A 20,384-nucleotide genomic window follows, 5' to 3' on the forward strand; every position below is an offset into this window, starting at 1 on the left:
ATAGGTAGTCCTGGGCTGCTGCATCTCCATCCATCCACCCAACAACACACACACCACAAACCTCACAATGCTCCTCCCCACGGCGCGTCCACAAGCAAGCAACCTCTGCGCCTCATGCACCCATCAMATCCGACACGCATCCCTCTTGCGCCGACCCAAAAGACCCTACACATTCACCCAGTTAATCACCCTCTCCGACGGCAGCACCTTTACCCACCGCACCACATCTCCAGCACCCATCTACCGCTCAATAAAAGACACACGAAATAACCCGCTCTGGAATCCCAGCAGTCAGAAATTACTCAACATCGAGGAAGATGAAGCGGGACGTCTAAAGCGCTTTCGAATGCGATTTGGAAGGGGTTTTGATGCTGCGGCGGCGGCGCTGGATGCCGAGGCCGGAGAGGAGGAAATCGAGGCGGCGAGGCTGAAGGAGGAGGAGAGTTTAATGGATATGATCGGAGGCTTTGGGCAGCCGGCGGAGGGAAAGAAGGGAAAGAAGGCAGAGGCGGGGAAGAGTGCAAAGGGAGGCAAGGAGCAGAAGTGAGTACGTGAAATGTGAACCATTTCAGGAAGATATTTCAGACCCTGTTGCCTAAGAGGTAGTGGTGAGGGCGGGGAAAAAGATGGTGTTCAGCGAGACATTCATTGCAAGTCCGCCCACCACGAATTGCTGGACGCAAAGGCGGAGCGATGCAAGACAGCAGGTGTACTTATATGTACAAAATGATACCATCAGAAGAGGCGCGGAAGTATGCTGTAGAGCACAGAGTGCTGCTATCACGCATGTATACATATCTGTATATGCAGCCACTTTCTCATCACGACCGGCTCAATCAGGTCCCCACAAACGCCTCACTAATATCGTCACCACACACCATGCTAATGCGACCCTCTTTCTGCAATGATTCTCCTGAGACCCTCCACTACCTCCTCTCCAATCCACCTCAGCTTCCCATCTCCCTGCCGGATCCTCTCTCTTTCAGCCCACGCGAACAACAGCCTCAGGTTCCACAGCTCATCAGTCCGTCTGCCCTCCTTGGCGATCCTCTGCAACGCCAACCTCTCCCCTACACCCGTAACATTTCCATCAACATATACCCGACTGTGCACTTCGGCAGGCAACAAGCTCTCCACATCACCCCGGTCGAGTCCTTCCAGTGCTCTGAGCTTGAACAGCGAATGCCACGACACACCCGGGGTGACTGGCGCATTCAACGCTGCAAGACTCGCACTCACCACTCCAGAGTGCGCCTCCTTGGCGGGACATCGCCTAACCACAACTCTTGGATCGCGTCGGAACGCCTCGACATGCGCAGCATTGCCCTCGAAATCTAGCGTGACGGGCCAGTATCGCCCATCATCTAGCCGTACATTCTTGATGGTTTCCAGGTCTGGTAGAATACAAGGCGCTCGCATTCTCCGTTGACTGCCATCTTTCATCGCAAGCAGGATCTCCACCTGAACAGGTCTCTGAGTATCGACATCCTCCACGACCAGACATCTCCCCTCGGCGGCGAATACCCACAGATGCCTGAAAGCCTGCAAATGCACGCGATTGTCATGGACATCCGTTGGGAAGAGGGGGTAGAAAGCTATCATCAGACTGGCAACCGCAAGGTCACTGGTCCCAAATGTCATGGTACCGCCTGCCAGGAAAAGTGCGCCAATGGCCAAGTGGGCGGCGAAATGAGAGCCATACAGGGTATCAGCGTCCGTACGCCCATGCATACGACGCAAAAAGCGAAACGTCTCTAGATCGCCTGTACCTGCCATTACAATAGCCGCGCAGAGGGCCAAAACGTCCATACAGCGCCGGAGACTTGCTCGGCCGAGTTTCGCATCGAAGTAGAAAGCCTCCGCGCCTTGATTAAGGGCGTGGAAGAACTTGAGGACTTCCAATATCTCATCTCTGGCGACAAGTGACCCAGATCCGGCGTACTTCAATGCCAATGCCCATGCGAGACCAGTGAAGACATTGAAGAGAGGTATATGCGCACTGTCAATGGTGCGTTTGCGAGCCATTTGATCCATGATGGCTTTGGACCGCTTGCGATAACATGCTGGTAGGTTGTCTTGGATCCAGCCTTGCGATGATGAGTTTTCGTCTGGACCACGAGCAACAATGCCATCCCAAAGAACAATGTGTTTGGCCATGGCGCGGAGAAGTAAGACGTCGGGTCGAACGTGATCGAACTGCGCTTCGGTGTCTGGGATATCGATCTTGCGAGCGATGGATTTGTCGTTGGTCTTCAYGTATACCAGAGCGAGGGCTATGACTGCGCCGGCGGTGGCACGGTCGAATACGTGGACCGCATCAATGGGACGAGGGCCGACTGCTACTGCGAGGAGGCGCTCGGGAAGCTGCATGCCGTGAAGACCACGCAGGTCCTTGCCTTTGGCAAGATTAATCAAGCCAAGGGCGTATCCTGCCGCAAGGCGGTAGGACTCATCTCGAAGTTGGTCTGGGCCGCTGTCTGGGTCCTCGACTTCCATGTATTCCAACTCGGAGAGCATGATTTCGCTCATGCGCCGATGCTGGGTGCTGTAGTATAGCAAGCCAATTCCCATCAAACCAGCAGTCTGCGTCGCGGGAGAGACATTCAGCTCCGCAGCTCCAGCGGGCAACATTCTGGTAATGTGTACAGACAACATACGGGTGATTAGTCCATCCATGCTGCCAATGTACGACGCTGAAAGACCGAGCAGTAGCCCGACTGAGGTCATCGTATGCTTTGGCGTGAGATACTTGAAGGAGAGCCACTTGGCCATGTTCCGGAGATGCCCACCCAGTCCAAGAGCGAGCAGAAGCCCCGCGTGACGATTGGTCAACTCTGCGGGCTTGTTGAATGCGATCCAAGATGTGTCGATCCCGGTTACGTTCCGCGAGATACGTAGGCCGGAAGATACACCGGCATGGAAATAGGCCCAGTTGACCTTCTCCTCTGTCAAGCCGGTGCGATCAATGGTGAGATGGTGGTTCATGGGCTGCATGAGACATGATGTGGTGAAGCCTGGTAGATGATACTTCTCCGTCAGCAGTGGCGTCTGGCTGTCGTAATGAAGCATGCCATCACCAGCAGGGAGAGCAATCATGCGAACGCTCACCCACTGCATGACCCGTCGTTGCTGCTCAAAGTGTGTCTGCTCATCCCAATCAGGCTGTCGGATGCATTGCCCTATCTGCACCATGCTGAAATGCATCATGATGGTGGCGTCAACCATTCTTCGGTCCTCGCTAAATATGAGCTGAGAGATGGAATGTCGGTCGGCCTCTTTCGTCTTCAATGTGATGAGAGTGTGGTCCAATGCATTGCTGGCCGTTTGCATGTCGCGAGCACGGCGGCCGGACCGCAAAGGTGGATCCCCAAGTCCAGCACTGCGAGTTCCAATGATCAAATCTTCTCGACCAACAAGCCGCAGCAGGTTTTTCGACCACGTCGTTGGCGGTTGCTTCTCGCAGCGTGCAATGACCTCTTTGAACGGCGCAGCGATGGACTCGGGAAATGTATCCAGAGTCTCAACAGATAGATTAGACTGAGCAAGTTTCTCCACCGTCTCCGTCGGCGCAGTAGTCAAGCCGTTTGTAGCAGCCAGTACGTCGGAAAGGGCAGCAATCCGAGGTGTCATCGCCTTTGCAACCACTTTGATGGTCTTTGGTACATGGGCGTCTGAACCGATTTGGGCCACGGCTACGAGTTGGGGATACTCTGGGGCATTCCCGCCTTCGCCTGCCTTCAGCACACTCTCGAACCATTCGAACACGCCAATGGGTTGCTCAAGGAATCCCATCTTGGGTGGATATACTGATTGGGATTTCAGGTATGCCCACCTCGTCTCGCCAGCTCCCTCGAGCTCGTAGTATGTACCTTTTCTGTGACCCCACTCGTCCAATCCGAGCCAGGAACCTAGTTGGGCAATGATTGGTGCTAGAAGCTCGGTTTCAATTGACAATGCGCACAGCTTCTTCTCCTCGCGGAAAATGTGTAGAGCAAGCATTAGCTTCACAGCTGACAGAGCTCCAGTAGATGGAGACTGCTTGCGTTCTTCTGCTCCCACAAGATCGTCTGCGAGAGCTGCCGCAATCATCAGCAACTGATCCTTTCTTCTGTCATCGCCCCTGGGCGATCGCTGGACCGAAGCTCGCTGTTGTGGCATCCAAGACCAGGTATTTGTCCCAAATATACGACTCTGTCGCTGCTCCTGGTGCTGCCTGCTCCGCGAACGCTGGGTCTGTTTCCCAGCGGCCACTTTGGAAATGCTCAGGGCAGCCCGAGCTTTGGCATCGATCAGACCCACTACGAATGTGAAAATCGTTGCAGCAAACGCAACAGATTCGGCGTCTTCCGCGGTGGATACCTGGCTCTCTGGATGGGATCGAAGCCACGCGTGCGCTTTGCACCAAGTCTTGCGGACGGCTCTGGCTTGATATCTTGGTAGGATGATCTCGCACAGGGAAAGCGTTTCGTCGACGAGGATATTTGAGGGTCTCAGCTGCACTTCTCTGCGATGGTGAGTACCGTCTGGTCCAACGTAATCAAAGCGACCTCTAGGTCCGGTGTGCTGCATAGACAAGCCCATTGGAGGGTCCAACAATCGATTCCTGCCAACATCATGGTCCACATTACTCGACACGGATAGTAGAGGGAGAGGGTCGTGCGCTCGATATGGTGCCGCAGTCGGGAGAGGGCATAGGTCTTGGTCGTCCAGACAGATCTGCAGTCCGCGATCGTCAAGCACCACCGCTCGCATTTTACCGTCTTGCAACTGACAAATGTCTCCGCAGCGCTCAAGCCGCGACTCCCCGGTCAACAATGGTATTTGGACATTCTGCGAGTCCTTTAGTTCCGGCCATAGGCGTCGTAGCTTGATCTTGAGTGTCAAAATCTGGACCTCGCTGCTCTGGGGGTCTTGGAGGTATATCTTGATCCTGGGATCGCTAGCTCCATGTATCGTCGCCGGTTCCGAGAGCGTGACGATCTTGGGCGGACGAACATGATTGGTGCCTGATCCGCGCGAGGACGCCAAAGAACCGACGGGGTATGAGCAGATCTTCCTGACCACCAGCTCGCGCTTGAATCCCTCATCAGAGCTGCCGAATAGACCATCTGCACCAGAGGCTTCGAATGTTGCTCTAATGTGTCGCAAGATGCCATCGGTGCTTTCTTCGTCGTCGAGCTCGATGGTGCTGTCCAGATCCATGGAATCGTCCTCCCCTCCGATGCTCCGACCGTATGCGCTTCCCGGGGTAGACCCTCGACTTTTCCTGCGACTGATTGATCGGCGCTCGGCTGGTCCACCAAAGGACGTAGCGCGCCGGCCTCCTGTACCGCCGAAACTAGCATTGACGGTCATTTGACTGGCCCGAACATCTATGTTCATTGAGCTGATCCTTCGATTCTCCCTTACAGGAGGCTGCGCTCCCGCTGGCAAATAGTCGGGATCCATCTGGGAAGCCATGACTTCCTCTTCTTCCTGTCGAGTGGGCTTTCGTGCGGTTACGTTACCTTGAGATCCTATTGATTCGCCGGGGAGGTGCAGCGTACCTGCGCCTGCAAAGCTTTCTCGCGTTCCGTCCCGACGTCGTACACCTGGTGTTGCTGATCCCGTGGGAGCAGTGCTTACGAACGAGCTTCTCCGCCTAGCCTTTGCAGACTTTTGGTCCGCTCGTTGCTTGAGAAGGTCTCGGAGGGATTTCTCGTTGATGTACCATGCATGCCAGAGTGTCACAGTGTGGATGTCCATGTTCAAAGTCACGAGTAGGATCAAGGATCCTGTCTCGGAGGGGGACCGGCTAAGTTCATCCTCGGAAGAGAAGTAGACGATCTTTTCCGCAGGATCAAGGCCCTCGAATTCGACGTTGAGACCGCCTGCTCGCCCAGACGCTTTAGGTTTTTGATGCTGGAGCGAGGTGGTCACAACTCCCAAGTCCGACAAGGGCCCGCTGAGAGAGTACAAGTTCGTAACATCGTCGTCTCCGCGATTACCTGGCGGTACGGTGAGAGTTTGAAAGAGAGCTTCCAGCTTCGAGTCGCCGCCGAGAGGGCTTGGTTGGATTGGGCGTGTGACAGCAAAACTTTTCAGCAACGTCGGCGAACTCAGGTAAGAGGTGGTCATGCGAGCATTTGTCTGAGATGAAAAGAACGAGTTCGGCGGCGCTGCTGGCAGCCGGGGTGTTGGCGGCAGAGAATTTGGGGACGTTCTCTTTCGTTGTAGAAGCAGGCCTCGAGGGGCAGGGAATGCGCGCTCAATCTCAAATGGCAGGTCAACAATGTGATGGCCGCCTTGAAGGAAGTAAATATGAGCTTTAGTCTTCAAAAAGACAACCAGAGCTCTTGCCAAGTGTGGACTTGAAGGTGGAGATGAATGTGTTTGATGGTTGCTGTCTTTGAGAGAGTGTACTTCCTGTCGCAAGTTACGGGAAACTTGATGTGAAGCACGCCGAGCATGCTGAGTCTTGGGTGAAGATTGATCCTGTGGTATGGAGGAAGAAGCAGGGAATTTGGTCAAGACGGCCTGAATCACGTCCTGGCCTTCGAGGTGGAATCTGTAGACATTGCGAATGAATTTGCCTTGAGACCAGACAACGGCATCCTTGGTGGCGAGCAATTCTTCTTCTGATTGGACATCTTCATCCTCGATCACGTACGTCTCCCACTGGTAAAGGTTGGGGGTGGGATCCTTGGGTAAGATGCCCTCTGCGATGAGGTACGGCAAAGCCACCGGGGTGTGAACGCCGAGGGACGTGACTGCGGCCATTGGTGTTTGGGGTGCAGTCGACACCCGGCAGCATCTTTTCTGCTGATAGCCTGCGTGTCGGGTATCCACGGATGTTGGGAGGATTCATCAAACAATGGAAATATTTCATCATGTGAATTGAAGTTCCACAAACACGTACGGCGCCAGTCGCGCTTTCATCGGAGCAAGCGCGTCGAAACATTTCCAGCGTCGATCCCTGAACAACACAACATCACATCACCGTTCGGTTCAGCGATGGATCCGCCACGAGTGTCCAAGCGCGGACATAAGCTTCACCTGAGGTAGGTAGGCCACTGTTGTTGACGGACCCGATGAACATGTCATCTCATCTCACTCACATTCGTGACTGACCACAACGACAGCTACGAACTCCCCCATCGCATCCACGCCGCGCGCATCTACCCGCTCCTCGCTCCCAACGGCTCCACTCTGATCATCTACGCCCATGACCATGGATTGCGCCTGCTCTGGCGCGGTGGACGCCGGCGGAGAGGGCCGTCGATGCCACCAAAATCGAATGGAGTCAAGCACGACGAGATGATACTCATCGACGACACCGACGATGCGCAAGATGGAGATGAGTGGGAGGCGGAGGAGGAGGAGCTAGATCCCGACTGTCCCTGTCCTCATATCATTCACACGTTGGATATTGTCCTCGGGCGCGATGCCTCTCGTCCTGATGGCTGCGCGGTGCTGCATCTCGAGCTTCCCGTTCTACATTCCTCGCCGTCCACACCCACCCTTTTGAAGAAGATGGCCATTGTAGCTGTGGCACTGGCCGATGGCAGTTGCCAAATCCTTCAGCTTCCTCTGACACCACCATCCGCCGCCAATGAAGCCAGTGTTGCCGATAATATCTATCGTTCGGCCGTGGAGCTGACAGCCCGTGGCACTCCGATTCCCGCCAGTCTGGCCATCAAATTCCTTCCTGCAGACGAAACTCGCCCGCGTTCCCACTCCGGACCACTCCAAAGTTTGGACGACCAGTTGCTGATTGCGACTGCCTCTCGAACACTGAGCATCTGGGCTGTATCCGTCAAGACGAATAAGCTGGTGTGCAGTGAGAATACACTCGTGCGGAAGACCCCACTGTCATCTTCCGCTGTTGGCATCTCTTTTCATCCTTCCTCCCGACTGGGCCAGCTTCTTCTTACAGACACGTCAGGCGCGGCTCGCATTTTCGACCTACACAAACCTCGCAGTTCAACACAGGCCGGAGATTGGATCATGGCCTACCATACCTCACATCACATCCCAAAAGACACACCCGACCTTGACCCAACATTGACTCGACGGAAGAAGATCTTGGGTGCCGAGTGGGTCCTCGCCGGCAAAGGCATCCTCGTGTTGCAGGAGGACGGGGAGTGGGGTATCTGGGATGTGAACTCGTCTCAGACTGGAAAACAAGTCGAAGACTTTGCTCTTCGCGGCTTTCTCGGCACGTCAAGCTCGACAGAGCAGACGGAGCCAAGCAAAAGCAAACGGGGTGTCTCCAAATTGGCGCCAATGACTCCGAACACCCGTAAAACAAAAGCCGAGCAGCTCTTTACCGGCGCAGTGAGAGCACCTGGTGTAGCTCCCAGTGGGGGAATTACAGTGCAGCTCAACAACCCACGCATCGGCCAGGCCGACGAGAGTGTCGCCATTTGGTATGGTGGCGAGGTCTACTCCATCACTAGCACACAAGCATTCTGGCAGCGAAGCACAAGCTCCGGTGGTGGGTTTGGATCCCTACACGCGCCTGGTCTTTCTCACATCACCGACATCAGTTTATCCAACGAGACTATCTCATCCATTTCTCAATTCTCGGTCAAGGGAAGCGCTGGTCTTGGACAGATGAACACACAGCGAGATCTACTCGTCTCAGCGGAACACCGCGCAGTGGTGCTGCAGACGCAGCGGCCAGACAAACCCGCAAGAAACTTATTTCAGCGTCAAATCGATGAACGGCCGGCCGAAGCCATGAGAGATCAGCATATGCTCGACGCAGGCGGCTTGGATGTCGAAGGTCTGGATCGGATGCTCGAGGACATGGCAGCTGGCACGACCAACACTGTCACGAGAAAGGTCGGCTTCGCTTCTTGAATGAATGAACTCAGACGACCTTTAATGTAATATACCGCTAATGATACCACCACCGACGCTGCCATTCACAACACCAACCCCTTCTAGCCAGCAGAAGCCCACGCTTCGTTGCATGGGATTCCGACTAACGCTTCCATGAGCGTTGCCCTGTGGCGGTCTCTTTCTCCTGCGTATGACTGCAGTACAGCGGAAAGTAGATTTCAGGTCAATACTACGCTATCCGTGAGTATACGCTCACTGGTAATTGCCGCAGCYGAACGTGCATGATTTGGCACCCTGACTCTGTCCATCTTCCCCCACACATGTTMGCGATCAAAAGTGGAGCTTTCTTCTCAAGGCCAATGAGACTAGCTCAGTATACTTCGCGAGAGAGTAACAGTCGCTTCCTCGAGGTCAGCCTGTCGAGAAGTCAAGGTCCTTGCAAGAGGGCGATGGCGTAAGTGGGCTGCTGGGAAAGGAGTGACCGGACGACGTGCTCAGATCGGACGATGCATTTCACTGTTTGTCTACGGACGGCCTGATGTGTTGGTGATTTGGGGTGGTCGCAACAGCCGACAGTAATGATCAAAAAGATCAGCATACTTCTGATGCAGCGGGCTTGTCGATGTAAGCTGGTAAGTGATAAGTGCACGGATCTGAGGATTCCCTCCCGTATGAGCAGGCAAGTCAATACATGCACTTTGATGGTCAGAGTGACTTCTCACAAGACGACACCAAAGTGCACCCTCTTACCGATACTAATCGTCGGGCTTCGTTGAGCGATGCTTTCCGTGGGAATTCGATGTGTATAAGACTGAATGCAATTTTGACTTTGATCGTCTTTCTCGGTTTCCTCATTGCCAGCAATCGGCTACGATGAGATAGCTCGCAGGCAACTCTCCCATAGCCAGCAGGAGCCCGGGACTTGTTCCGTTAGGTAGACCAGGACGAAGTGGGTCGTTGTATCGACGAGGGTTTACCTCGTTTCGTGCACGCTGCCTTATGATTCAACGTCGAGTCAAGTCATGAGTTATACTAGGTGGAAGTTTGTGTCGCGCCACAACGGAGAAGACGTTGCCGACAAATGCATAAGGTATACATACTACATAGCTGATTCGGCTACACAGACATCTTCTTATGCATTACGCTCCTGATTCTAATTCCGACCGTGGACAACTAGGTTCTGTGGGGCTTTCCCTCGCTCGTTCGTTCAGCTCGTACTCGTCGACATTGCAATCGGATCATTTCCTGTAGTGGATTGGCCTTTAGAACATCGACAGATAGCTTGCCCTCGGACCTACAAAACGGCATGTACATCTTCTCTTGCGCATCTCCTGATCTCTCCAAATTTGTCAAATACGAGACATTGTCGACTTCCTGCCGCCCTCACGCTCTTGTTCTCTGCAATTGACAATTTCCAGAAAGTTGATCCTGCCAAGACACGCCACTCAAGCAGATCAGCATGGCAGTCAATAGCAATGTTCCAGCACCCGACCTCAATGGTGCTCGAAAGGCAGAGGAAAGTTCCATCAACGACAAATATGCTCAGGAACGCAGTAAACGAACCACGGGGAAGGGAATGGCCCAGTACCTTGACCTTAGATCGAATAAGACACATCTGAACCAAGATCCGTGGGTCGAAACAAACACGCCCGTGTCACAAGTCGTCGATGATGAAGGCCATGTCATGGTTGTCATCGTTGGGGCTGGATACGGAGGTATACTGTTTGCCATCAACTTGATTAAATCGGGCTTCAAGCCAGATGACATACTGTTTGTGGATCCTGCAGGTGGCTTCGGAGGCAACTGGTATTGGAACAGTGAGTGAATGCTTGGTGAGACGTGATGTTTGACGTGCTAATCCCGTTCGCGTAGGATATCCTGGACTGATGTGCGACGTCGAGTCTTACATATATATGCCCATGGCAAGTCCTGTCTTGGCAGATATAGTATGGTGTTCTACTGACAGTCTTCCAGCTCGAAGAGATGAATTACATGCCGAAGCGGAAATATGCAAGCGGCGAAGAGCTGCGAACCTATGCCAACAGCATCTGCACCAAATACAATCTCCATTCAAGGGCAATGTTTCAGTCGTCGGTGAAGGGTCTGGAGTGGTCTTCGGAGAAAAGCGAATGGAACGTGAAGATCGAACAGTCCCCCAAGGTCAGCATTCTTCTATTGAGATGACTTCGAGCTCGATTGACAATCCACGCAACGCAGGGCGGAGAGACGACCCGTATTGATATCAGCGCCAATTTTGTTTATCTTGCAAACGGAATTCTGAACGAAGCAAAGCTGCCCATCACCGAGGGCAGTGATACGTTCAAGGGCGAAACTTTTCATACCGCACGCTGGAGATACGACATCACTGGAGGTAATCCTAGCGAGTGGACCCCGGAACTGACTGGTCTCAAAGACAAAAGGGTGGGTATAGTCGGGACTGGTGCAACCGCCGTTCAAGTCGTGCCACAGCTGGCTAAGTATGCCAAAGAGCTGTACGTCTTCCAGCGAACGCCGTCTTCTGTTGATGTGAGAAACAATCGAGACACCGATGCAGCTACATGGAAGCAAATTGCTAGCAAGCCGGGTTGGCAAAGAGAACGCAATCTTGTGAGTACAGTTCACGCAGAAGATTAATGCTCTCCTGATGTCTCGCAGAACATGTTCGCGTTCTCCTGTAATCTTCAGCCCAAGCCGGAAGTAGACCTGATCAATGTAAGAATGTTTTCGTGGCATCTCATCATAATCAGACTACTGACGGGCAGCACAGGATGGGTGGACCAGCATGCCAAGCTTCTCAGCACTTGTCGGTAGCCCACAGTACAATGTCACCCAAGACAATGTGGCCGAGCATGTCGCAATGCTGCATGCTCTGGATCACCCTCGTCAGGAGCGTCTTCGACGACGTGTTGAGGAGATTGTACAAGATCCCGAGACAGCCAAAAGCCTTCAAGCTTGGTATCCTGGGTGGTGCAAAAGACCCTGCTTTCATGATGAGTATTTGCAGGCTTTCAATTCCTCTAATGTCACGCTGGTAGACACGAATGGGAAGGGGATCGATCGGATGACCCAGGACGGTGTTGTTGCTGCTGGGAAAGAATTTGGTGTCGGTGAGTTAACTTCGACGACTCGTAGACAGTCACAACTGATGAGGTTTTAGATATCATGATCTGGTCCACAGGGTCAGTACAACCTCTACATTGCCGCTATGAAATAATCTGATGCCTCCATAGCTTTCTGCMCCCATCTGGTGCTCCCGCGGAAAAGGCTGGCATCAATTTGATCGGCAGAGATGGCCTCACCTTGAAGAAGAAGCATGAGAATGGGTATTCAACGCTACACGGCATTACAAGCAAAGGCTTTCCCAACCTGTTCTGGTGAGTAGGAGTTCTCTACAACAGATACTCGGGATATCTGCGTGTGGATTCAGCTAATGTTGCTGGACATATAGGACCGGTGTATTGCAGGTCGGGTCCAGTCCGAACCAGATGTTCCTGTTGGAGATTCAGGCTCGTCATGTTGCCTTTATCATCGCAGAGTCAAGTCGCCGATGTGGACCAAAGCCAATTATCGAGCCAACAGCGGAGGCGGAAGAGCAATGGGCTCAAGTAATCCTAGGATCGGCAATGTACGTGTACTGTCAATCCAACGCGTTGAGCAGTACTGACAATCTTTAGGACTTCCGCTGCCGTCGGAGTATGTGGGCCATCGTACTTCAACAAAGGTCAGATATATGAAGCTTGTCGTTGTTGGGTTTGAATGCTCACATTTTGCAGAGGGGGAACTCAGCGCAAAGATGTCCCCAGAAGAGCAGATGAGGGCAGCACGTGGAAGTAATTATGTGAGTGAACTTCAAGTGCCATTTCTTTGTGATACTGATCAATCGTAGGGCAAGGGCATCGCAGCATACGATGWAATTCTGGATGGCTGGCGTGCGAACGACCGACTTGAGGGCCTCAGTGTGACCGCCGCGACTGACTGACGATGGAAGCTGTGGATCGGCGTGCAGCATTCACATATATGTCGTGCCATCTTCCTTTGCAGAACGAGCTCGAACTTGGAATGAGGGTAGGGTGGTCCTTTGGCTCGTCCAAGGATGTTATGATGCCTGTGCTTTATGCGTTGTGAAGTGCGTGCTCAGAGTACTCAGTATTGTCTGTAGGCCATAGATGAGAAACTGCCATATGTTTCCAACTTCACCTCTCTTGAACTTTCTGCAACTAAGGATAACACCCAGCAGTCTCAAAAAGACAAGTCTCCTGGCAATTCGATTCATCCTTACGCCAGGATCCGAATTTCCTCCCTTACCACTCGTGAGAGACAATATTCGAGCTGTTTTGTCGCAGATATACTACCCCAACCCTAACCCTGTTCGTGTTGGCCGCCTCGCCGCGGGCAACTCAAAGCTCCCCAATATTGAGTTCGCTCATGCCACATTCTCAACCAGCACAACCTTGAACGCCCTTCTCGCTACTAGTTGTACCGCAACAAACCATATTCGCCACCGCCATAATGTCTTTTGATATCGAACGTGTACGAAGCCATTTCCCTGCGCTGGGCAAAAAGCAGGTAATTCGCACAACGATCGATAGTCTATCAGCTCCATACTGACTTGCGTCATAGGTGTATTTCGATAATGCTGGAGGCTCTCGTAAGTACATGGTTGAGCCTCAGGACACACACCCTTGGCATGGCTGATGATGAACAGAGGTTCTACAAGAAGTCATTGATTGGTGAGTTGCTCACTCCTTCTGAAAACATCGCCTGATACAGGCTTCTCAGCATCGCGGCATATCTKGCATCCAACAATGTGCAGCTAGGAGCTTCATACCCCATCTCACAGGAATCGACAAACCTCTTTGAACGAGGTTGCTCTGCTGTAGCACAATACATCAACACCACTCCAGATTGCGTTGTGTTAGGTCCGTCAACAACCCAGTTGTTCCGAAATCTATCCCTTGCCTTGTTCGACTACATCACCCCAGATTYGGAGATCATTGTGTCTTTGCTGGATCATGAAGCCAACATTGCATCTTGGGTACAACTTGCGAAGTGGAAGGGATGCACTCTTAAATGGTGGGGTGCCGAAGACAAGCTCAACCCTCAGCTTGATTGCAATGTATTGCGAGGACTCATGACGAAGCAGACCAAGCTCGTCACTTGCACTCATACGAGCAATATCTTGGGTACCATTTCGGACATCGCGGCCATTGCCAAGACGGTCCATGAAGTTCCTGGAGCGTTGCTTTGCGTTGATGCAGTGGCATATGCTCCGCACAGAGCTGTTGATGTTACAGAACTAGGTGTAGATTTCTACTCCTTCTCGTGGTACAAGCTCTACGGGCCTCACATCGCATCAATGTATGCGTCAAAGGAGGCGCAAAAGTGTCTGACGACTTTGGGACATTTCTTCAAGCCGACCGAGACTTTGGATAACCTCCTTGGATTGGCAGCCGCGAATTATGAGCTGACGGCGTCGATTCCAGAGGTGTGCAAGTATCTCGAGCAAGTGCCGTGGGATGAGACGTCCAAGTATGAGGAGAAACTGCAGGCGATCCTCATCGACTACCTCAACTCCAAGCCCGATCGGTTTCAGATTATTGGTGAGCCAGTTGCCGACCGAGCGAAACGAGTGCCTGTCATTTCGTTCTTGGTCAAGGGGAGGAGCAGCAAGGAGGTGGTGGATGCGATCGAGGCAAGATCGGACTTTGGATGTCGTTGGGGAGCATTCTACTCCAATAGACTGGCCGAACAGGTATTGGGGTTGGATCCCGTTGATGGCGTGGTCCGTGTAAGCCTGCTACATTATAACACCGGTGAGAGATGGTCACATCATCTTGGAGATTTGACGATGAATGCTGACTGTTAGTGTAGTGGAAGAAGTCAGTGGGTATGTCGAGGTTCTTGACGCTGTCACGCAGTCATAAAGGGGCTGGTTGAGCCAGCATGCGCTTCCGATTGATATGATAAAATAAACGTGACTTCGATGGGTGGTAATGTTTGAAGTCCTCGTTGGCGCCAAGTTGTCCTCATTGCTTGCTGCCTTGCGCCGATAACGGAGCGAGCGCTACCTTAAGGATCCCACCTGCCCCCACGTCTCCCAAATTCCACGTCATTCGGTCGCGTCCTCTTCACAGCATCTCATCTCATCTCACATAACTTACACGACACCTCCAACGCGTGATGGTGATGGAGAGATTGCCATGACGACTGCGCCCCTGACAACCTCTTGTGAGATGGAGGGAAGGCCATGTGGTGCTGCGCCAGCCCGATCCCCGTGGCATGCTCCATAAGCTCGAAATTACTTGGAACTGAACCATCGCCCATCAACCCGAGTCAGGGCCAGACAGGGGTATGAATCACGGATGGAACACCTCGTGGCAGACAGTCCATCTGTTGATCTCGCGTGTGTAGACCATCTCGCACACTGCAGTGCCAACAACGTCTCATTCCTCGCCGACTCATCAGGATCGGAGACACAATCCAGTTAGATCGTGGTATGCGCCGGCTATTATCTATTATCCATCAGCCATTCATCTGTGGGAGATCAGAGCAGTCTCTGTATGCAAAGTCATCAAATGCAATGAGCATTACTGCCCGCTGGCTCCACGAAAGCGCTGCCAGATCAACATTGCCGCTGGACTGCTGAACACGCTCYTCGGGCCCCTTCTGTTGTAACGCGATCCTGTCGATGCTGCTGTACATATGAGACACATGTCACTCCTTGATTCCACGTTCGGCTGAATAATATTGAAACACCTTTGCAGACCGATCAATGAATCAAGAATCGAAATACAGCAGCCCTTCTTCATCGAGGGTCATTGACGGCTCTCAGGGCATCGAGGATCATTGAAGGCTCCATACCAAGTCTTGACTGGAAGAAACTGGATCTCTGCCGCTGTTTGTGGAAGTTCCAGCAAGCAACAATCAATAGTGAGGCCAACACTCCCCGAAAGCCGTAAGAGCCGCGCGGCCATGCCATAGCTTTTCTAAGCCTCCGCCCACGTCTCTACAATTTGAAGCKCATGTATGAGGCTTGAAACCCCAAACTCTCCCAAATTAGCGTCTCATGTTTGACGACCAAGCTTCGTCAACCTGGTCAGAGCCTATCACACAGTATGGCACCTCTAAAAATGACAACCCCGAGTCTACGGAATCGCCAATGCCGACCCGATTCAATCTGGCTTGTTGCTGCTTCTTCAAAACAATCAATCCTGGCGCATGCGGTCATAGTCCCAAATTTGGGGCAACTTGGTGATATATAGTAAGTCCTTGGTCTTCACACTCATCTCTCAAATCTTCAAATCACTCTCAATCAAGTTCAACTTCTGTCATCCGGACCATTCCAAACTTTACAGTCGCTACACGTCAACAAAATGCAGAACAAACTTATCGCTCTCGGCATGGTTGGAGTTGCCGCCGCCGCCGTCGCCCCTGCATATGGCCCTCCTGCGCCTAATGCTGCCCCCCCTGCGCCTGAAGCTGCTCCGGCGTACGGTGCACCACCACCACCACCTCCTCCTGCTCCTCCTGCGCCTAATGCTGCTCCCGCGTATGGGGCTCCTCCTCCTCCTCCTCCGCCTGCTCCTCCAGCGTACAGTGCTCCCTCGTCTGTCGCTGCTCCAACGGAAACCAGCACCTATGCATGCAACGTATGTACCAACACCGGCTTTGATAGCCTGAATGAATGTACATCGCTAACATCCCATCAGCCTGCCCACGCCTACCCAGATGGTGCCATGTGCGTTTCCACCGCTGGCGCCCTCACTCTCGTCACTCCCACTTCGACCCACGCTGTTGTTGTCCCTGAGACTCACATCTCCACTTCTGAATCTTCGACTCTTATGACGTCGGCCACAACTGCACCCGCACCCGCTTCTAGCGTCGTCGCCCCGACCTCAGCAATGAACGCCCCATCATACAACACGACTGCTCCCACCGGCACCGCTGTCTCTCCCATCTTCCCTGCTGGCAACGCCACGATGCCCTCAAATGGAACGGGATCTTCCTCTCCACCTCCTCAGTACACCGGTGCTGCTGTCACGAATGTTGTTAGTGGTGCTCTCGCCGGCGTTGTCGGCGTGTTTGGTCTTCTTTTCTTGTGATTGGATGAGTCGGTTGTATATTTCACAGGTGGAGGATAGAATGACACGATATGAGCTTCGTACCGCGTTTTTGGTGCAGCTAGATTATGCACGTAGTCGTTGGAATAGAATTTTTGATGAACACTCTCTGCCTTGTCAATTTTGTTGAGCAGTGAAGATCAAGAGCATCGCATCTTTGGACTAGAATCTCACAGACGTTGACGAAATGTTACGCAGAGCGTTTGTACACGGCAGAGATTCAATACAGGCCAGCCGGAGATCTGTTCGAGAATCTAAACTCCCTTTTGGGCAATCTGCAGTATTTGATATCGGATCATCTGCTCGCTCCAAGCGATCTCTGGATCATTCTGACTTGTTCGTATCCCTGACCGAGCCCCAGCAGGATAAGGAGGTCCACCAGCTTAACACACAATCTCGATGTCCTTGAAATCCACCGAGAGCTTCTCCTTCGGGTTCTCATTGTACGTAGGCTTCGCGGCGTAGAGACCAACCCACAGCTCGGCATCCTTCTTGCCTCTCTCCTCGAGGAACGCCCATGTCACCTCCCGCAGGGGATAGCGGTCGTTGTTGACGACGTGGTATGACCACAGCTCAGCTATCGAAGAATCAGTATTGAGATCATCGCGGCAAGTATGGAAGACAGTGTCTTAGCTGGATTGTTGGGTAGAGGAGAAGGGATCAATCGACGAGGCAAGGGAAATGGTGCAACTTACTTCCGTTCCTCTCCACCAAAAAGGTTCCCTCCTTTGCACCCTCCGGAACGACGGGCGCCAAGCTCCAGTCCGAAAACTTGTAGTTTCCGACAGTACCCAATTGTGGTGCACCTTTTTCAAACTCAATTCCGGTCTTCAACCAGGACTCGGGACCAGTCTTCGAGTTTGCATCTTTCTTGTTTGGGAAGAAGATTGCAATACCGCCTTGGTCGTACCTCGTCTTGAAATCTGCGGAGAGGGTGACCGAAACACGCTGAAAGTCCGCAGACTTGCAGACCTTGTAGACATATGGGGATGTGAAGTTTTGGGGAGCAGCGCTGGGGTGCCAGAGGTCGGTTGCGGGTGGCGTGGTGATGGTCAAGGAGTTGGGGGATGTTTGCTTGACGATGGGGTTGTTGGCATACTTCCAAGGATGAGCATTGCCGGCAAGTGCCACCGATGTGAAGAGAACGAGCGGGGACAGGGTGCTGAGAGAAAGCATGATTGCAGTTGGGAATGTTGTATGGGGAACTCCGGTTTGGCGGGTTCTTTTTATATACGAGGAGGAAAATACCCGCTTTGAAATGGTGCCAATCAACACCCCGCTTCTGCACTCTCGGGATATGATGTTCCGCGGACAAGAAGGAGCTCGTCTATGTTATTGAGTACGTAATGAAATAGTAAAGCGCTGTTAATATGGGATTTAGAGGGATGGAAAAGGGCAAGCTGATGGGCTCGAGCGTTGCAGACGGCTAGACGGCCCGCCGTGTCGAAGTTCCGAAGCCCTAACTTGGGGCGGCAGAGTATCGGTCTAGGAGAACATAACCCTAAGGTAGGTCCTAGCAACAGAACGAGAGGAGCTAGAACAATGCGAGTGGACTCCATCGATGATGGATATCATAGACCGAGCCGATGTCAAAGCAGCCCCCGATCTGAGCTAAGGAGGAACCCGCCCTCAAAATCGAATTCCCATCGAACATTGGCTCTCTATGCCATACTCCAGTCCTGCATACGGGATGCTGAGCGAAATAGTCCAAACAAATCCGCGTTCGATTGGAAGTATGCACGACGGATGAGAACCTCCCCGTTCCTTCAGCGTGGCATACGGGCCACCCTTTGAACATCGAATGGTCCCGCTTCCGACGCGATGTAGAAGCCGTCCCTATTGCGTTACGACCAGCCGAAGAGCGCCACATCGCTCCTCGTGACTTCCCCGAGCCCTAAGACATCGACATGGGCCGAGCCCGAAGACGCCGACCAAGCCCTAGCCATAGGCGAAGTCCCGGTGAAATTGAAAGTTGCCGCCCTGACTGTCACAGCCAAAAACCCCCTACCTTCTGCAACGACGACAGCACGAATTGGAAAGACATTATTCAAGAAGCCATGGATCCTCTGTGTTTGACTCTCTGTAAGGCTGCTGCTTTTTGTGGTTGTAGTTACCTGTTCGTGAGCGTTGTCGTCGATTCACCAAAAGGAGAGACGGCAATCTTGAAATTCAGCAGCCCCTTGGCGTGTTTTCTAGTTCTATCAATCTAACCTCAAACCCTTCAAGCAATCCCTCCCTCCAAGCAGCCCGTTCCTCCACGCCCCGCTGCATCTACTCGCCTTTCTCCACCACTGGCTCAGTCGCCTTCTTCATCACCCAGCCCCTGCTCCACTTTCCCGTCTGGATTCTCGCCTGGCTCCTTGCCAGACGCCGCTCTCTTCGCGTTCTTCCTCTGTCGCGACAACCAGGACTTCATCCCCCTCCTCTCCTTGCCCTGTGAGCCCTGCCCGGCTCGTCCGTCGCCGTAGACTCACAAGGCATACCCTTCCGCTTCGGAAGAGGCGCAATCTTTCGACCCGTCGGCGCGACCACCGAGTGCATGGCAGCCGAGCCCATCTCGGGCTGGCTCCTCGCAGATGGCACCTCTGGTGCAGCAGGCCCCAAGCCTGCCCTCTCTGCCGCACTCTTGATCCACAACAGCATCGCCAGCCTGCTCTCCTCGACTGCGACCTCCTTCACTAACGCCAACGCATGCTGCGTCCTCAGCTCTTCCATCTGTGCCGCGTGATTCTCTGGCACCCGCACCTCCACCTTGGCAGGGTATACACCGCCAAGGGTCTCCGCAATCGGACACCTTTCCAAACCGTGCCCGTAGGGCGCGCTAGGACAGTGGAAGCAAGGCCCCGCACAGGTTCCATCCCACCACAAGTGGCCGCGAAGGCCACAAGTCAGACAGATATGTCTGACCGGCGCCTGCGCAACAGGGCCTGCATTGCCCTGTTGTGGAAGCCCGACAGTCGTAGCAGGGCCAGCGTTGCTGTTATTGCCCTGCTGGGTGCCACCGTTCCCAACAAATCCGCCTCGACCACCGCCGCGCGGCTGGAATCCTCCCCTTGCCCCTCCTCTGCCTCCTGGTGGTGGACGTCCTCGTCCACCATATCCCAAGTGGAGATGGGGCATGCCGCCGCCGGTTGGGAGGGACAATTTGCCCCTCCGACTGCTGCCGGATGGTCATCCAGACTCGGATGACAGTGAGTGGGAACATCAGGACGGAGGCAGCCAGAAATGGATTGCCCGAGTTCCCAGATCCTGCTGGCAGCTTACAGCGCACACAGACGGTGCATCCAGTGCGGCGTAGTGCCCGAGTTATGGGCGCTCCTAACATTGTGACGGGCGCTGGTGTCGTTGCTTCAGATTCCGAGGAGGAGTCTGAAAAGATTGCGGAGAGAGATGACGAACGGTCATCTCTTCCTCCGACACCTTAGCAGAGATGCCGAG

The 20,384-nt window shown here is 53.3% G+C and overlaps 8 protein-coding genes; 5 read left to right on the plus strand and 3 right to left on the minus strand.

Annotated features, from left to right (window-relative positions):
• Positions 1–67: 67 nt before the first annotated feature.
• On the plus strand, positions 68–547 carry RCC_09003 (related to 50S ribosomal protein L36; the record flags this gene model as incomplete). Its single annotated transcript, XM_023774248.1, has 1 exon — positions 68–547. The coding sequence occupies one exon, from the start codon at positions 68–70 to the stop codon at positions 545–547; it is 480 nt and encodes a 159-aa protein (XP_023630016.1).
• Positions 548–882: 335 nt separating this feature from the next.
• Positions 883–6,759, minus strand: RCC_09004 (related to bimE protein; the record flags this gene model as incomplete). Its single annotated transcript, XM_023774249.1, has 1 exon — positions 883–6,759. One exon carries the CDS (start codon positions 6,757–6,759, stop codon positions 883–885), a length of 5,877 nt encoding a protein of 1,958 aa, XP_023630017.1.
• Positions 6,760–6,993: 234 nt separating this feature from the next.
• On the plus strand, positions 6,994–8,844 carry RCC_09005 (uncharacterized protein; the record flags this gene model as incomplete). XM_023774250.1 has 2 exons in its annotated part: positions 6,994–7,040; positions 7,122–8,844. The coding sequence occupies 2 exons, from the start codon at positions 6,994–6,996 to the stop codon at positions 8,842–8,844; spliced, it is 1,770 nt and encodes a 589-aa protein (XP_023630018.1).
• A 1,441-nt stretch (positions 8,845–10,285) lies between these two features.
• Positions 10,286–12,805, plus strand: RCC_09006 (related to monooxigenase; the record flags this gene model as incomplete). XM_023774251.1 has 12 exons in its annotated part: positions 10,286–10,643; positions 10,699–10,748; positions 10,801–10,986; positions 11,044–11,433; positions 11,482–11,538; positions 11,594–11,933; positions 11,984–12,005; positions 12,057–12,200; positions 12,275–12,451; positions 12,501–12,547; positions 12,600–12,664; positions 12,713–12,805. The coding sequence occupies 12 exons, from the start codon at positions 10,286–10,288 to the stop codon at positions 12,803–12,805; spliced, it is 1,929 nt and encodes a 642-aa protein (XP_023630019.1).
• A 530-nt stretch (positions 12,806–13,335) lies between these two features.
• RCC_09007 (related to selenocysteine lyase) lies at positions 13,336–14,750 on the plus strand (the record flags this gene model as incomplete). XM_023774252.1 has 5 exons in its annotated part: positions 13,336–13,392; positions 13,447–13,474; positions 13,532–13,556; positions 13,606–14,639; positions 14,698–14,750. The coding sequence occupies 5 exons, from the start codon at positions 13,336–13,338 to the stop codon at positions 14,748–14,750; spliced, it is 1,197 nt and encodes a 398-aa protein (XP_023630020.1).
• Positions 14,751–16,199: 1,449 nt separating this feature from the next.
• On the plus strand, positions 16,200–16,928 carry RCC_09008 (uncharacterized protein; the record flags this gene model as incomplete). XM_023774253.1 has 2 exons in its annotated part: positions 16,200–16,475; positions 16,536–16,928. The coding sequence occupies 2 exons, from the start codon at positions 16,200–16,202 to the stop codon at positions 16,926–16,928; spliced, it is 669 nt and encodes a 222-aa protein (XP_023630021.1).
• Positions 16,929–17,329: 401 nt separating this feature from the next.
• RCC_09009 (uncharacterized protein) lies at positions 17,330–18,122 on the minus strand (the record flags this gene model as incomplete). XM_023774254.1 has 2 exons in its annotated part: positions 17,330–17,523; positions 17,642–18,122. The coding sequence occupies 2 exons, from the start codon at positions 18,120–18,122 to the stop codon at positions 17,330–17,332; spliced, it is 675 nt and encodes a 224-aa protein (XP_023630022.1).
• A 1,236-nt stretch (positions 18,123–19,358) lies between these two features.
• RCC_09010 (uncharacterized protein) lies at positions 19,359–20,066 on the minus strand (the record flags this gene model as incomplete). Its single annotated transcript, XM_023774255.1, has 1 exon — positions 19,359–20,066. The coding sequence occupies one exon, from the start codon at positions 20,064–20,066 to the stop codon at positions 19,359–19,361; it is 708 nt and encodes a 235-aa protein (XP_023630023.1).
• Positions 20,067–20,384: the final 318 nt, after the last annotated feature.

The sequence above is a fragment of the Ramularia collo-cygni genome (genome assembly GCF_900074925.1).
Source record: "Ramularia collo-cygni strain URUG2 genome assembly, contig: RCC_scaffold16, whole genome shotgun sequence".
Taxonomy (NCBI): Eukaryota; Fungi; Ascomycota; class Dothideomycetes; order Mycosphaerellales; family Mycosphaerellaceae; genus Ramularia; species Ramularia collo-cygni.